The following is a 13,264-nucleotide window of genomic DNA, read 5'->3' on the forward strand; positions in this document are numbered from 1 at the left end:
AGGCACTAGTGGGGACCACATATCCCGCCATTCTGTGTCCATCACGAGTGTTTAAAGTGCAGTCTGCTGCCCACTTCTCTTGGAATGCCTGGAAATCCATTCCAGAGAATGTCAAGAACGTTACAAAGTTAAAGGACTTCGTATCCCGGCATTCCGTGTACAGCAAGCGCCTATGTAGTCTAGCGCAAGCTTCTCAATAGGCTGTCGGGACATGTAGTTTTGAGCAAGTAAGGCTCGATGGGACCACACGTCCCGGCAGCACCTGCGCGGTTCGTGCGTCCCGTGACGCCGCCGCCGCTCAAGTGAAGATGGCGGACGAGGAGGTGGAGGGTCCGCAGAGGAACGGGGAGGGCCCGCTGGTGCCCACGGGGGGAATGGGTGGAGGGGGCCCTCGGGTGGTCCGCATCCTAAAGTCGGACTCGGGTTACGGCTTCAATGTGCGCGGGCAGGTGAGCGAGGGCGGCCAGCTGCGGAGCATTGGAGGGGAGCTGTACGCGCCGCTCCAGCACGTCAGTGCCGTGCTGCCAGGGGGTGCTGCCGACCGCGCCGGTGTCCGACGAGGGGACCGCATCCTGGAGGTGTAAGTACCTGAGTGACCACAAGCTGCCCTTTGCACTGTGCCATGTGTCCCCCATCCCAGCACTGCTATGTTTTTTTTGGACGGGGGAGAGGATGGGAGAGTCTACTGCCCCATCAGAGCAGCCACAACATTGCTGCTAGAATGCTATGCACCCTTGCCAAATTATAGGGAAAGTGCTTGACCCTAAAGGTGCATGTACCAGAGATAGTAGTGTCTGTAGTTCATCCTTAAAGTTCCCCCAGTACTGTCTGTTAATACTACACAGTAGAGATTTAAGGGGAATACCACCTCATCATAGTACATAGAGGAGGAGATTCTGGAGGCATAAGTCCTGAGATGACCCACCCAGTTCTTTAAATTGAATTATAAACGTGCAGGTCCTCGCTATTTAGAGTGCCCGTTTGCTCCTGTAAAGTGGTGGTACTGTTCCTTTAAATGTATTGCAGCAGAAATGAGAAGTGCATGTACTCTCACTTTCAACTTAAAGAAGTGCACATACTCTGTACCTGTCCAATTAAATCAGTGGATCGACCTACACTGTGCCCACTCCCACCTGCCAGCGTAAAATGAGGAAACTCGCAAATCTGGGGTTCCAGTGGTTGTTCTCTAGTACTCTCCAACCTTCCTCTACTCATTCTCCTCCATGGTACAGTAGTACTACATTTCCCCAAGCCCTTCCTGTACTGTGGCCTCTTCAATGAGCTAACTCGCCAGCACGGTACTTCCCTTGTATTGTTGTGCCTCTAACCTCCGCCTGCCTCCTGCTCCACTGACCCCTTTCAGTTCAAGATATAAGACAACCAAACCGAATTGGTAAGAGAGCACATAGCCCTTATGCCCTGTTTTTCTTGGGCTGGTTAGTTAAGGTTGACAGTGTCATAATAAACTAGTGATTGTTAGCATCCGTAGCAAGCCAGAGGTGATCCAGAACAGTTACCAGGGCAGGCGATATCCACCAGCGCCTAATTTGTGAAATAAGTGACCGGGCCCCTGTCAGGAGGCCACTGCAACTTTTACCACCTGACAGCATTTTCTGTGACTGTACCAAAACAACCACTAACCATCGCACTCCTATAAGTGTGTCAATTCTGATCATTCCAGGCCTTCAAAGCTATGAGAATGGCTTGGGTGGCAGATATTTGTCATTTAAAAAAAAATAAAAAAACTGTTATTTATTGTTTTAGAAATAAGCCAAACTATCAGCAGGTATGTCTCGTATATCACATATTTGACAGCATGATCAGTAATCGTCATTGGTAGGAATTCAGAATTCTCAAAGTAGCGGTTCTTCGTTTGTCCCTCCCTGCCTCCCCTTCTCAGTGTTAGACATGTCCGATTCCCCTCATCTATTCTTAGAATCCAAGGTAATGTGCCCACCCTTTGTAGGCCTGTGTGCTAGGTTGTCGTTCCCATTTCCTCCTCTACCATCTCTAGATTGTAATATTTTAAACTTGGCTTCCAGACTTTACTGAACTTCTTAGGACACCCTCTGGCTATATATACTATTTTCTCAGCACCCATGTGCAGGTCCATACTGTCCTGCCATTCTGTCATGGTGGGCAGGTCCGCTCTTCCCCAATACTTGGCTATGTCTCTACTGTGACTGAGACCTAGATTGCTCAGTAAGTTTGTATCTGGGGATGTCAATATCCGTGTGAATGCCTGGGAGAATGTATTTTGGATGCATTGGATATTAGTAATTTTCAATGTTTATTGAATCAATAAACAATTGTTGTGCTGCTCTCTAAACTAGATCAACAGCTTCACCATGTAGTGCACTGTCATAAGTGATGTTTTTGACCATTAATTGCTGATGACAGGCACTGAAATCCACAGGCTCAAACTAAGCAAAGACTGTGCCTGATCCTGTGTATTCTGCACATACGGCCACTCTGCAGAAACTTTGTGCCACCGGGAGTGGAGAAATTCGCAAATGTTTTGGAGGCTTTTGTGGGTTCAGTTGACATATTTTGGTACAGCTTGCATGCACTGGAAACCTAATGATTTTTTATAAATAAGTTGTATTTCTAGAGCGCATTTTCACCTCTGAGTAGTCTCTTGGCGCTATTGACAGATCATGTATTACTACTCAGTGAAGTGGTACCCATTTTATCAACTTTGGATGCATGAAAGTCTGTGTGAATCTGTCAGGATTTGACCTGCGGCCTTGAGTTCAAACACATATCCCTGCTTGGATGCATTAGTCAACTGACCTGGCTTGGCTGTGTTGGTGGCTTACACCACAAACTGAATAGTCTTTTGATGATACTAGGAAACATGGGTTATTGCTGTCTTTCTCAATGTGTGTGTTATTGACTTGAGATGTTGTTGTTCTTGGGATACATACTTGTGACCAGCAGGTTGCAAGCTTGATTTGCAGTCATATGGTGTACTGTGATCCCAATCATGCCAGTCCCTATTGCTATACTTTTTTTGCGGAGTGGAGGAGATAGCCTATTATCAGGAGAGTAGATCACATTGTATCATGTCAGTGAAAGTGTTACTGTTCTCCTACAAATGGGTAAGAAAGGAGTAGTAACACATTTTAAAAAACCCTGCATCTATCCCAGGCTTCTACAACAAGTAGCTTGTGAGATACTTGTAGCTCTCTTGTGCAACCCAGCCTACTATTTTTTGTGATTTTGATTGGTTCAATTAATGCCTACCAACATTGAGAGCCTGTATTTGAGATGAAAAATTGTGTATTTTTAGAGCACCTAAACTATTCTTTTTGAAGGAAAATGTGTAAAATTTCAAAATGTAGCTAAAGTTAATATTTCAGTGCTAAATCATGTTGGGTTGGTGTGTTTTATTACTAATATCATTACCTTGGTGCTAGGGGCATTTCAGCTACAGCTGTTATGTTTTACCCATGTGAAGACATTTAAAATTGACTACAGCTTTTTGACCTTACATTTAGCAGCCCTGCCTGATGCATTGAGGTTATCGCTGCTAGTAATCTTGCATATGGGGGCCACAAATGTAATCTTGTTGATGTGGGCACTAGTAAAACAATAATAATAGAACCTCGGGATGATTTTCATTGAACATATGTAGCTCTTATTACAGAAAATGATGGCAGCTCTTGATCTAGTCCCACTGCAATCTGTGATTGCTATTCTTTTTCAGTGGAGTAAGTACCACATTTTAAGAATTCCTGTCTCTTCCCCTCAGTTCCCAAGAATTCTCTTCTCACAACTGCACATTGGCTCCCTGTGAGGGGTGTTCCACCCAGCAAGTGCACCTTCTAGTTAACCCTTCATCACGTCTGAGATGTGTACATACATTTTGGAAGTCTTGTCTTGGCAGTCTTGCAGATGAGAACATTCCTATTTTACTGAGGCGCAGCCTGAAAGGTGGACATTGGTCTGTGGTCTTGCTGATTAGCTTGCCTGAAGGAACCTTCAAGTTAGTGTTGCTCTACTTTTTACACCTAAACTTATGAGTATATATTTTCACCAAGTTCTTAATTTTGGGTGTCCTCACCTTCCATTTGCCTTACAGTCGTCGTCCTCTTTCCCATGCACTTTGTCAATGTTCAAGTCAATGTTCATGTTGTGGCACTAGCAAAACTCAAGAAGGGATGGCACGCTGTAGCCGACATGGCGCAGAACACTATACATGATTTTTAATGCTGAAAAAAATACTTTTCCATTCACCACGTATGAACTCTACACTGGTGTGCAGGGATTGATCCTTCTATCGGAACTCCTGTGGAACTGTAAAAACATTGCAAAATAGTTGTTACACAGCTCAAAACTTCCGTAAACTAATCTTGCCATACCCAGACCTGAATCAGAAAAGGAATTGTTTGGGGCAACAACTTAAATGCTGCACAACTAGTCCGCCCTCAGCGTGCACGTCCTATCTCACTCCTCTGCTACTTGGGTGCAGTAGACTACATTATCCACCTCAACTGGCTGAAGTAAGTAGCACCAGGCCTGCAAATACTACAAATCAGTCACGTCAGAAATAAAAAAAAATAGACCCGAAAATCTCACCTTCACTCAAGGCCCTTCTCTCTTTCGAAGTCTGTGTTTAAACCAATTTTGGAGCTCTTCGGATACCACAATTTCCACCTGTTTGCTGGCCACACAGAAATAAACAGACCTATGTGTGGCAGGAGAGAAATCCATTCTTGAGCGTATGTAACTGTTTAAAAAATGTAGAATTTTATAAATGGTCTTAAACAACCTAAAACTCAGCTGCTCAAACATGAGATACTTGTTCTAGGTCCATCTCGCCCACTAAAAATAACCTCTTCCACTCCTACTACATGGTCTTTGAAGGCACTGCAACCATCAAAGCCAAGGTAATCCTGGACAAATATTGTGTAGAATACTGCCTAAACACTAGGCCTGGGCGTAGTTTGGGGAGTTTTGCTACGCGGAACTCCGTGAAGTTTCGCGAGTGGCGGAGTGCAGTGCGAACTGCAGTTTGTGCTGGTATTCCTGCAGTTCAGGTAAAAATTCTACCTGAGCGGCAGTTTGCGCTCACAAACTTACCGCTTGCGATCGCGAACTTACCAATCGCAAGCAGGGAAAAAACTCTGCTGCACATTGCGAAGCAGAGTTTTCTACACTCCGCGAGCTCTGCGGAGTGCAGGAAACTCAGCGAACAGAGCGAAGTTCACCGACAAGTCCTACTAAACGCTTAAATTGAAGCTGTTTTGAATTCTACTTTCTAGAAACTGAATTTACCATTAAAATAATGGACTTTGTCCTTCCTTAAAGGCACCCCATGGCAGTGAGCACCATGGCTTATTCATTTGAAACAAGCATTTGACAGGACACACTGATCGTAGCAGCATTTACCAGGTAAATAAGCAATTAGCAGTTTGGATGGGAATATATAGACAAGTGTTTAACATAATCATGAAAGTACATAACTTGCTCTTACACTGCAGCTTTTGTCTAGCTATCTATACCAATGAAAAACTTCAGGCCACAAAACACAGAAATACAATTCCTTTTTGGGCTAAAGAAACACCAGTGTTACATCTAAGTCCTAATTGATTGTGTTCTCTTGGAGATTTTGTAGTGCTGAAGTACAGTAAGAGGCTATGCTGTACATCATAATATGTCATGAGTGTGTCCTTTGGGTCTGCCTAGCCTGGAAAGGTGTGGTCCGCGTATTAATCTAGATGTCTTTGTAGAATTCTTGAGTGCTACATAACCCTCCTATAATTGTCTTGTCTCACTTGATCACTTGGAAGTAGTTTGCTCACGGAGTTTGGTCAGTTCTCAAAGTTTAGGTGGAAAGCAGCTCCTGTTAGAGCACTCTCAACACCAGCGACACTCTAGATCTGCTCACCTGTGTCTGGACAAAGCTATACCTCTCTGAAGAGCTCTAATTGGAGCGAAACACTGTGTCAGAAGTTGCTTTTACTCATTTCAGGTTGGTATTTTACCAATTCAAAGCTGTAATATTGTGCGTGGACTGACAGCTCGGCAAGGACAGCACTGTGCTAGTCCTATGCTTAAAGACTTTTATAGAAAAACAGGCATTTGAGGTGAGCAGATCTAGAGTGTCGCTGGTGTTGAGAGTGCTATAACAGGAGCTGCTTTCCACCTAAACTTGAACTACCCAGTGTTCTTTTTTGCATAATTTATGTGTCACTCTATGCTTGAAAGAGTTTTGTTTTTAAAATATGCGTCTGGCTGGGTGAAATGAACAATGATGTACAGAGATGACCGTTTGCCCATCTGTAAGCTGTCACCATTAAAGAATCGAAAATGATACGCTGCTGTTGGCTTTTCCCCACTGGGGCTTACCTTTTGATGTTGAGAAAATATATATATATATATATATATATATATATATATATATATATATATATATACACACACACACTCCTGTTCCGTCAATCGGCGGAACCAAACAGGTATGGACCTCCAGAAGTCTTTCAATGTAGCGAGCATAGAGCAAAAAAGAATCACTCCTCAAGTGAGTTGCAGGATGACGATTTATTCAGTAAAAAGACGACGCGTTTCACTCCACTTGGGAGCTTGTTCACATAACGCGCTCTGAAACTTAGGAACATTTATAGTAAAAATAAAAGTGGGACAATACAAAAAAGTGCACGCCCTCTCTGCATTAATAATGGAAATGGTGGACAGACTAACTCATATGCAAGTGCATGAAAACGCAAAACAGACTAATATTTACAGAGTAGGCTTGCAATTAATCAATAAATGTGGCAATCAAATTAAGTCATAGTTTTTCAAATACATTTCTAAATGATTAAAAAACAAAAGAAACTTTCAAAGAATAACGACATAGTGCCAGATAATAGAAAGAATCAAGAGTTTTCATAATAATTAATTGAAAAACACATTCCAAATGTTGCGACATAGTGCCTAAATAATCAGTAGATAGTATATAAGTGAAAAACACATATCATAGGCTAAAATTCCAGATTATTGTTGAAATCAAATTCGTGAAATATGTACCGCATAATTAATAGACTACCTCTGCAATAAAAACCCTGAATAAAGTTGAAAAAAATCCCCAAATGGATCAATGATTTCAAAATTCATGAGTGATTGCGTTTAAATAAAGAAATATGCTGTCTACACAAACAATAACCTAGAAAAAAGTGCAGTGATAAATCATACATAAAGAACACAAAAATTAAGGCTCTGACCCAAAACACAAAAAATGAGAAATATATAAAAAGTGCACAGCAAAGTATGATGACACGTTAATGACAGCCTTACTCGATGCTTTCAAATACAATGTAGAAATGGCAAGAGAAATCAATGTATTGTAATATTCTTTCTACATTATTAAAAAATTACAATAGTCACCAGCCGGCGAATATATAGAGATATATAGATATATAGATAGATAAATTATATATATATATCTCTTTTGTGTGGTCCACAAGAGGTCTAGGCCTAAAAATGTTTAGTTTAGCTAGAGGTCAGGAGGTGAATGAAAACAAATGCTTATTTTTGTATGTTTTTGTAATAATAACAAAATAGAAGCCGGAACCTTATTTTTATTGGTAGCACAAACCTAACTGATAGGCATTTCATTATAGAGGGCAACAAAACAAAGGAACTGAAAAATTGCACAAAGCATTAGGGAAAGCAATATATATTTTTGGTGTTGAATAATCCATTATTAGTTAAGGGTAGAGCTGGAGTCCACATGTGCTTTAAGTGCGTGAAATGAATGGGCCAGGCAAACCTACCTTTAGAAATGGAGGGCTTGAGTTCTCGGGGTCCCCATTTCGAGGTTCATATGTAGCAAGAGTTGGCCTGGACCTCCTTATCCAGTGGGAGATGGGGAGGCTTTGTGCTTCCCTGGCTTCTGTGTCCGGGCAAGGGATGTGTTGGATGGTCACGGGAATCCTTCTCTGATGCTTCTCTGGAGGGGGGTAGATTGGATGGGGGGGGGTCTAGTTGTTCCTTCTGTGTAGAAGAAGGGCAGACTGTATAGGCCGGTAGGGGAGTTCTTACTAGGGGAAATGTGCTCTGTATTGGTTTATGCCTGTCCCAGTGCCAGGGCACCATTGATGTCTTGTACCGCCATACATGGTGCTGGATCTGCCATTTTAGAAAAGCCCCTGCATACTAGTGTGTGCCCATAAAGTTTGTGTGTTGTCCGTACATCCTACAGAACCTAACTCATAAAGCACCGTGGAAGCTTCCCTCCTGCGATGGCCCCTTGCGCCCCCACGCCCTCTGAATCATGGACTTTGTTTACAGAGTGCATAAAGATGCTCGTAGCTTTTTTTTCCCCTTTTAACTCAGGAAAGCTTTTTATTGGACAGGAAAAAACGCTGGGTGCCATTTAAGTTCCTTTCCATTCCAGGGAGCCTCCCTTTCGAAGCATCCACACTGAAAGGTCAACTTCCTAACCGGCTATTTTAGTTTCTCTTCGCCCGAGTTTAGTCCTAGGCTGTGTAACATACTCTTGCATGTTGCTCTTTTTCGGAATGGGGTTTTGTTCGGAAGATAAGTGCTTCCGTTTTATTTTTATGGCGCCTGTAATTACTAATCTCCTCACGAGGTCGGTTGTCTGATTTCATGCAGTGTTCTGGCGTTGTATTTCAGTCTGACTCCAAATCATGTTTTCCTGAAGTTTCTCGAAACTGCTCATTTTGACCAGTAATCGTGGTCAATTAAGATGCGCCTGCCTAGTTATAATACATCAACGCCTCGTGTCGGTGTCCCTGTTGTGTACTTCCGAGTTTAAAAATTAAAAAGGTGCTTGAATTTGGTTCGTAATTGAGCTGTTGTTTCCAGCTAAATTTAGGATTTCTCGAGGGCACTGCAGCTGTGGTCGACGGACCTGCAACTGGCAATTAGATTATCCTGAAGGAGCAACGAAGGCGTCTGTACTGAACTTTAGTTTCTTCATGTTTGAAAATTAACTTTTTTAAAAAAAATGCTAAATTCTCCATAGACTGTAGATTCTTCACAATTTGGTCACGATATATACATATATACTATTTAATAAAACATGCACATAAAGATGATTTGTGGGGAAGATCCGGCATTTCTGTATATTCTTTTAAAAGTGCCACTTATACATGCCATAGAAGGCAATCTCTCTCAACCAAGCTGCCAGCTGGCCAGCAGAGTGACAGTCGCATGCGTGGAGGCTTAAATTAGCTCTCACCCTTTGCAGCCAGAACTGTGGGCTCTAAGTGCCGTAGCCCGCGACTCGATGAATAGCTTGGAGAACTGTTCAGCTTCATCTTTGCTTTGGCCAACAAGGTTTGTGCTAGCTAGGCCTTCTGATCGCATCAGGCTGAAGTAGAGGCAGTTGAATGTCACACAATGCGTGCTGCGTTACGTTAGGTGCGTAGTCTGCAGAGCGTGGCCAACACCATAGATCGAGCCATCAGACTTCTAGGCTTGTATTTGTAGTGAAGCTCCTTGTCATGGCTGTCTACAGTGAGGGCCACCAGAACTGAAGCTTTTCAGAATAGTCACATGATAAACGTTTCTGTACTTTGGAATGGGATCGTGCAAGTAGTGATTATCCTGGCTTCGGTCTTGGTTGGCTGGTGATGGACATCCCCGCAGTAGTTATACAATGATCACATATTGTATGAGAGGGAGGGACCTGCTTGGTGATTATACAGTCCGGCTTGGAAGGGATTAAACTAGATATTATGAACCTGCAAAGCAATTCTTTTCTGTCTTCTTTACAATATAATGCTTAAAAGGACTTACTGACAACCTGGTTTGTGATTACCATTGCGTTGGAGCGTGGTATGTAGCAGCTGCCTTTGTTTCCTGCAGACGGATGTGCTTCCTGGTACGTGGACTATTTTTGTAGCCTGTTCTTTTTTTAAGTGTCTGGATTTGGATTTTCAAGAGCAGGTCCGGGTTTTCAGTGAAGTTGTGGCTCACTGCATTGATGGGACATTAAAAAAAATATGCAGTACGTTCTGGTCATGTGATCTGCAACGGACTCCACCTGGGATAACATAACATGCGTATTTGTAAAGTGCACGTTCACTCGTAGGTATCTTGGCACTGAATAACAGATGTTTATTGCACTGTTTGATTAGTGTCTAAATTTACTGATCACAAAATACAGTAAAGACCAATGTTAATTTTAGATTACATGACTGGATTCTTTATTAATATTTCTATTTTCTTAAATTCAAATATGTTGTCAGTATTTCTTACCATCTAGAGAACATATTAAAGTATACAACTTGAAGACCTTAGGGATAGGGATGAAATGTAATTACGTCCCTCAAGTCATAGCAACCGGCGGGTAGAGTTGAATATTTCTTATCGTGGCCTGCCTGTATCTTCTTCCTCCAGAAGACATCTAGTGACACTGAAAATGGTTCAAGTCCGGCTCTCGGAGCCTCAGCTGAGACTTGTATAAACCCATCAAACCAGTGCTTTCTTTCCCTGGAACTGAGGATCTGGTCAGAAGCCTCTGCATCCTTCACATGGCTTTGGAAGTCGTGGCAGCCCATAATGTGCAGCAAGGGTGGACACACACCCGGCACATAAATATGCACGCATCTGTACAAAGCATGCATGCTCAAACATTCGTAGGTGCATGAACCCAACATTTAACAAATTTAAAAAACAGATTACTGGACCCCATCTCGGGTGCTAGGAAGGAAGCCTCTGTGGTTTCTGAATGATTAGGACTGCTGCTTCCTCTCATTGGCTTACCTTCAGAAATGAGGAGGTAAGAGTCCCTGGCTCATCAGAGTGGAATAAGGTCAGTGAGAGTTGCTGACTGCACCCCACTCTGTGACCAGTGTCACTGATGGACTGTCGGTCCTGAATACTTCAGGCCTTAAAACTGAAGCTCCTAGGCTACAGTCTGTCAGTGACGCTCCCCCTAGTCATTAGGGTGAGTCTCGCGAAAGACTTTGCCAGGCTGAGGAGGTCACTTCCACTCATTTAGAGCATATACAGTGCATGGATGCCTGACCTGTTCATAAATAGTGTCCTTTCGTTAGCCTGACAGACGCTCTTCATGTCTGGAAAAAAAGATGGGGGTGGGGTCCCTCCGCCCTAAAGGGCGAGCATTGGCTCTGTAACTTGTCCCAGCTCCATTTTAGATTATGAAAATGTATCATAGTGGTAAATATCTTCAAAAGTACAATAGTGTCTTCATAATTATGCACAGATGGCTAAAGGTGTCTTTTAATGGCAAAGTAATTGTAATTTTTGTTGCATTTATATAGCGCTTTCTACACGTGATGAGGCGTCGAAGCACTTTTTCGGCAAGTAGCATGCTACTCCGGAACCCATAAATGATTAGTGGTGAATTAGTATAGTGAAATATGAAAGTAATTTGAGTGGTGGAGTTAAGAAATTCGTTTTTTCAGTTTATAGCCGTAGGAGTGGGTTTGGGATGAGAAAAGGGGAGCTGGAGGGAAGTTAGTATAGGGAAATACTAAATTAATTTGAGTGGTGGATGTTAGTCTGTTATTTGGATTGAAAAGGAAAATTGGAGAGATGGAGGGAAGGGTCTAGTTTTTTTGTTGTTCAGAGCAGTAGGAGGGGTTTTGGGATGAATAAAGGGGAGGTGAAGGGGAAGAGTCTGGTAAGGATATAGGAGATCAGAATAGTAAGAGGTATGAGATGATGCTAGGAGGGTTAGAGGAGGGAAGAGTCTGGAAAGGGTAATTTTAGGGATCCTAGTAGTGGTATGGAGATTAGGATGAATGAGAGTGGGGTAGAGGATATATTGATGGGGGTATAGGGTGAGAAATAGGGTAGTGCTTTGGAAAGAGTAGCAAAAAGGTTTGAGATGAGTCAAACTTCAGGTAGAGGATATATTGAGAGCCGTATAGGGTGAGAAATCGGGAAGTGCATTAGATATGCTGAATAAGAAAGTAATAAATAGATACATAAGTACATGGAAGGGGGTGTGTGTATATATATATATATGTGTGTGTACATATACACACACATGCATAAGGAAGGTAGTATATGTAGAAAAGATTAATTTATTAGAATTGATAAATTAAAAGTTTTGTTTGTCCAAGTTGTTTTGCTTTCCTCTGAGGAAAAAAAATGTAGTCCGATGGGCTGTTGGTTTATAGAAACAGAGATCACTGGCATGCCCCTTGTACAAATCCAAGCTAAACCAACCTAAGTTCATTCCCATGAAGATCACTCCCTCAGTTTATACTTGTGGCTCCTTGCATTTTTCCTGCCAGCGAGTTTCACATGTTGATATTTCCTATGTAGTTAGTTTAACATTCTCATACCTTTTTTATATGCACAGAATTTAAGCTTCTTTTGTTCACATAATTGGAAGAGGCTGAAAAGCAGCTGCGGGTTCGTTTAATTGCAACTTGAAATAGAAGGTCGGCAAGGCCATTTTGTCTAACTGATTTCACCAAGGAAATAACTCTTGGAAAAAAAACATCCCAGATATGTTGCGCTACTACATGCAAGACGAGAGAAGGACTTGACACCATGCAAGTATGAGTGAAGATACCCTTTAATGAGTTTGCTATTTTCCTGGGATTTTGACTGGAATGCCAGTGACTAAAGGAATTATAATCTCCCATTGACCGCTGCCCACATTATTACAGATGTGTTGAGTGCTGGCTGCTTTAACTGGCACAGTGACGTTTTTTGTACACCTTCATCGGTCGTCGGTGCTCTGCCTAGTAGAGTAGGTAAGATTGCGTGGAGACTAGGCATTCTCAACAGTGTACTACGGTGCTTGTGGTCTTTCATATTAAACTTGGAATTCAAGTCTTGGTCCCAAATGAGTTCTCTGTGTATTCTTGTACTTGTAGTCTTTCACTTTACTTTTAAAAAAAATGTATTCCTTAATATTTGGCCTTACATTGCAACTAGGTAATTTAACAAAAAAATCATAATTGTGTACTGGTTTCAGGAGAATCTCTGCTTTTCAGCAGATGCTGTTTCTTGAATGCCACAATCACTACTGGCCATATGCATTGAAGTAGAGGTGCCTCTGCTTTAGGTCAGACCACCAGACCTTGGCAGCCCACAAAAGTTTTGAAGAGCAGGGATAGTATCTCTTTGACAAGGTACTGCCAGTATTCAGGAATTATCTTCATAGGCACTCACTGGGATCTCAGTAAACAAACTTCACGACATTTCTTACATGTAGTATTACTCTGACTTTGAACTTCAGATACGTAACACATGCTAATTTAAAAGACTGCATGCACCTAAATGCACCTTTCACAATGAGTATATT

At 42.2% G+C, this 13,264-nt stretch overlaps 1 protein-coding gene across 1 annotated transcript in view; it reads left to right on the forward strand.

Moving 5' to 3' along the window:
* Window positions 1-279: 279 nt before the first annotated feature.
* SNX27 (sorting nexin 27) overlaps window positions 280-13,264 on the forward strand; it is a gene marked incomplete at its 3' end in the record, with an annotated part of 136,015 nt that continues 123,030 nt past the window's right edge. The window contains exon 1 of the mRNA XM_086948107.1: window positions 280-580. Coding sequence (XP_086804233.1) covers window positions 309-580 — 272 coding nt within the window. The remainder of the gene's footprint in view (window positions 581-13,264) is intronic.

The sequence above is a fragment of the Lissotriton vulgaris genome, unplaced genomic scaffold, assembly GCF_964263255.1.
Source record: "Lissotriton vulgaris unplaced genomic scaffold, aLisVul1.2 SCAFFOLD_2339, whole genome shotgun sequence".
Classification (NCBI taxonomy): Eukaryota; Metazoa; Chordata; class Amphibia; order Caudata; family Salamandridae; genus Lissotriton; species Lissotriton vulgaris.